This window comes from Arachis ipaensis, chromosome B10 (genome assembly GCF_000816755.2).
Source record: "Arachis ipaensis cultivar K30076 chromosome B10, Araip1.1, whole genome shotgun sequence".
Lineage (NCBI taxonomy): Eukaryota > Viridiplantae > Streptophyta > Magnoliopsida > Fabales > Fabaceae > Arachis > Arachis ipaensis.
In genome coordinates, this window is record NC_029794.2 from 102,280,869 (window position 1) to 102,284,762 (window position 3,894).

Genomic DNA, 3,894 nt, shown 5'->3' on the forward strand with positions numbered 1-3,894 from the left:
TTTACGAAGAAGTTAAAAAAATAATTTTTTTAGAATAAAAAATTTTGGGTAAAGTACTAAATATATCCCCTACGTTTAGGCGTAATCATATTTTGGTTCTTAAGATTTAAAATGTCATATTTAAATCCAAAAAAGTTTCATTTAACTTTAATATAGTTCCACCAAGAGGTCAAAGTTAATTAATTAACCGAATGTCCTATATGATAGCAGTACAAAAATAAGGTCGATAATTTGAAGAACAAGTACAAACACCAAAGCCACAAAATTAACCGTACATTTATTTGTCATTATCCTTAGTTCTAGAAAAAATATTTCATTTAAATTGTAAGAAAAATGATAAATAAATATATTGATACACTCACGGTTGATTTTTGTGCCTCTATCATTTGTATTTATTCTCTAAATTATTGACCTTGTTCTTATACTGCTGTTATGTAGGACATTTCATTAATTGTTTAACTTTTATTTACATTAAAAGTTAAAACTAAATGAAACTTTTTTGGATTCAAATAAGATACTTTAAACTTTAAAGACCAAAACAAATTACGCCCAAACGTAANNNTTAAGATGGTTACCAAATGGACGTCACTAAATTAGTCTGTCACGAAGTTAAGTGGTTTCATTTCTATGATTGCGAAAAACTGGAAACTCAAGTACACATGTATTCACGCAAAATTAATAGCTAATAATTCTCATCCCTCAGCCTCACTTTCCAGCTTGCCAAAACAATAGATTGCGACAAGAACTATGAGCCAGTAAACATCTCCTATGGCACAAGATAATAAGGAAAATCTAAAAAAGAAAGAGAAACGTTCATATATCTTAATCGGCAACGGTGGAAAAACCTATCCCGACGAAGAAGAGCTGTTACCGGAAGCTGATGACCACGCCGCCGGCAACTGCGTAGTGGAACCGAACGCAGAAGACGAAGACAAGAACGGCGGCGAAGCTTGCGTTGACGACGGAGAAGAATGTCGAAGATGAGAAGCCACACTTGACGCCATAACCGTCATAGTGGAATCCATGGTGGGGAAATTCCCATACAAACCCGCGGAAGAAGAAGAACCATGCAAAGTAGTGCTAATAAGAGGCTCACTGTGAACAATGGCCTCAGTGGAAGTTGGAATAGCCACGAGCGAAGAAGTAGTGATTTGCGGTGGCGCGTGGCGGAGGAGCGTGACATTTTCGGGGAAGTTGAGTTTGGCCTTGTTGCCCCGGAAACGGAGGGCGGCTTGGTCGTAGGCTCTGGCGGCAGCCTCGGCAGTGTCGAAGGTGCCTAACCAGACTCTGGCGGCTTTGAATGGGTCTCTGATCTCGGCTGCCCACTTGCCCCATGGCCTCTGCCTGACGCCTCTGTATTTCCTTCTTGGCTCTTCCTCTCTCACGTTCTCTTCTCTTGCTCTGTATTCATACACTGCCCTTCCCCTGTTTCCTCCTCCCATCTCTCCACTCCCACTTCCACTTTCTCTTGAACATTCTCTATTCATTGCTGCATAATATACACAATCCAACATTAGTAACACTTTTCTTATAATATTTGTCTTTTGTTACCACTTCATTTTAGAATTGTAAACTATAATGTCAATAATATGTTTTTGTTAAGAGAGTTTTTCTTTTATTGTAAAGTAACTAATTTTGTAACCTTAAAAACCATATGACTAATATGATCCTATAAAGTAAAGATAGATGGTATAATTTAATTATTATTTATTTATTTTTCAAGTTTATCCTTAAAAGGTTAATTTTGTATACATGTTAAATAGATAAGTTAGTATTTATTTAAGGCATGTTAAATGAAGTGTCTAAAAATAAGAATATAAGATATCAAACTTAAATGTAAAACTAATATTTCTTGTTATTGTTGTATTTAATCTATGATTTAGAGGGGAAAATGAGATATGCGGTGCTTACTTGTAGTAGGGGATGAAGAAGCTACACCATGTGATGAAGAGAAGTGGTCAACAAAGGATATATCATCTTGCTGCCTAGTTCTCTTGATAGAAGAAGAGCCACTTCCAACAACATAATTAGAAAATGTTGAAGAACCATAAGCCATGTTACTTGTTGGAAGTGAATAATCGTCATCTGCACCGGTTGGAACTTCACCAGAGACAACATGGGTCAAAGCCGAAACCATGGCAGACATCTCCTCCTCCCTATTCAAACCCGGGAATATCATATGCATTGATGATGACAATGTAGAATTGTTGTTGTTTATCCTCTCATCAAGTTCCAATTCCCTCTTCTCAACAACCTTGTTTCCTTTCTCTTGAGGATTCGCCACCTTTTCAATACACATTCAATGCAATCCAATAATAATAATAATAGCTTAATTAGCTTGTTCTATAATAGTAAGCAACTAAATAAATACATAAGTATCAAATTCCAACAACCCCATGAAATTGTCTTCCTTATATATATATGTAAGAGAATGATGGAAAGGTTCAAATTGGTTTCACAGCCGCCATTGAAGAGTCAGTCGGTGTTAATTAAGAGTATGAGAACTTCTACAAGAAGTAATTTCAAATGAGATAAATTCCATATTTAAATAAATATAGAAAAAGCAAAAATTCCTTTTTATCCTCCAATTTTATCTTAATTATTAATATTCCCTATACGTGATGGGGCAATTGGCGTAGTGTGAACACAGAACGTTGCCGGCGCTAGCCTCCATATATGGTTTGTGTTGTGTGTGGAGAGAACCATATTGCCGGTGGGCTAGTCGGTGGTGCCAGAGAAATGGAGAAGCAAGTTGGGACCGACATCAATACCAAATTAAATAATATAACAATGCACATTGGAACATGTTTTTATTGTAATATCTATGCTAAAATAACGAAATGTTTCTACTTATACGTGCACAATACAGGTCCTTTCTCTTTTGGCTTTGGCCAATGGCCAAGTTTATCAGATAGGTGGTTTTAACTAGTACTAGTAGGAATCAATTATTACTTTGATTAACCCTATTAAATTGTCTCTCTTTCTTTATTTGGTTTTGACGCGGACATCTTGAATTGAAAGATTCTATCTTAATAATCCAACATTAATAAATTAAACCCGATTTCGATAATATATATAATAATATTTTTTGGATTTGGATCCTCTAAAGTTTGAATTTTACTTTAGAGAGTAAAGTGTGATCTTCTACTTTTGAATAGTTTCTCTTTCATATTTATTATTGGTCCCACCTATGAAATTAATAGTGAGAGATCATACTTTACTCTCTAAAGTGAAATTCAAACTTTAGAAGATTTAAATCCATATTTTTTATATTTTAGTCGCATCTTTGTAGCAGGACTTTTTAGAAAATGTTATTAAATAATTAAAAATATTATTTTAATAGAGACCAGTGACATAGGTAGAAAATAAGTAAAATCCTATTGAGAATAAGGTTACCATGAAATTCTGTAAAATTTGGTAATTGAAGAAAATGAAGCCGGTAATTAAATTTGAGCATGTCACGTCCCAATCATAATAAAGGGAATATTTGGGATGATCCCACTTGGCACTTGTTGTTGTTGGCGTTGCCGATTTAGTTAGCCATGAACAATTTCGCCACCCCATTTTAAGGTTCTTACTTCTTATTCTCATATATAGCATAGTTATCACAACTAAATCAGTAATTAATCTGATCCAGTGATCATTAGATTAATGATTCGACCGATAAATTAATAATCGAATCGTTTCACTCAGTAATAATTAAATAAAAATATAAAATTATAATAAAATACAAAATTTAAATAATAAAAATAAATAATACTTTTATAATTTAATATAATTACCATATAATAAATTTATCATACAATAATATTAATAAAAAAAGTAATTAAATTATATATAAATTATAACTTAAATCATGTATTCGTATAATTATGAAAAATAAAATAATATTAT

At 33.2% G+C, this 3,894-nt stretch overlaps 1 protein-coding gene across 3 annotated transcripts; it reads right to left on the reverse strand.

The window, feature by feature from the left end:
* LOC107621817 (ethylene-responsive transcription factor ERF110) lies at positions 600–2,800 on the reverse strand. Of its 3 annotated transcripts, XM_021113478.1 has the most exons (4): positions 2,654–2,800; positions 2,397–2,507; positions 1,912–2,287; positions 600–1,489 (listed from the first exon to the last, which is right to left on the reverse strand). In XM_021113478.1, the coding sequence occupies exons 3-4, from the start codon at positions 2,183–2,185 to the stop codon at positions 846–848; spliced, it is 918 nt and encodes a 305-aa protein (XP_020969137.1). In that variant the 5' UTR covers positions 2,186–2,287; positions 2,397–2,507; positions 2,654–2,800; the 3' UTR covers positions 600–845. The 3 variants fall into 3 exon arrangements, with proteins under 3 accessions (XP_020969137.1, XP_020969136.1, XP_016179294.1); XM_021113477.1 differs by having other exon boundaries at positions 2,397–2,780; XM_016323808.2 differs by lacking the exons at positions 2,397–2,507; positions 2,654–2,800 and having other exon boundaries at positions 1,912–2,390.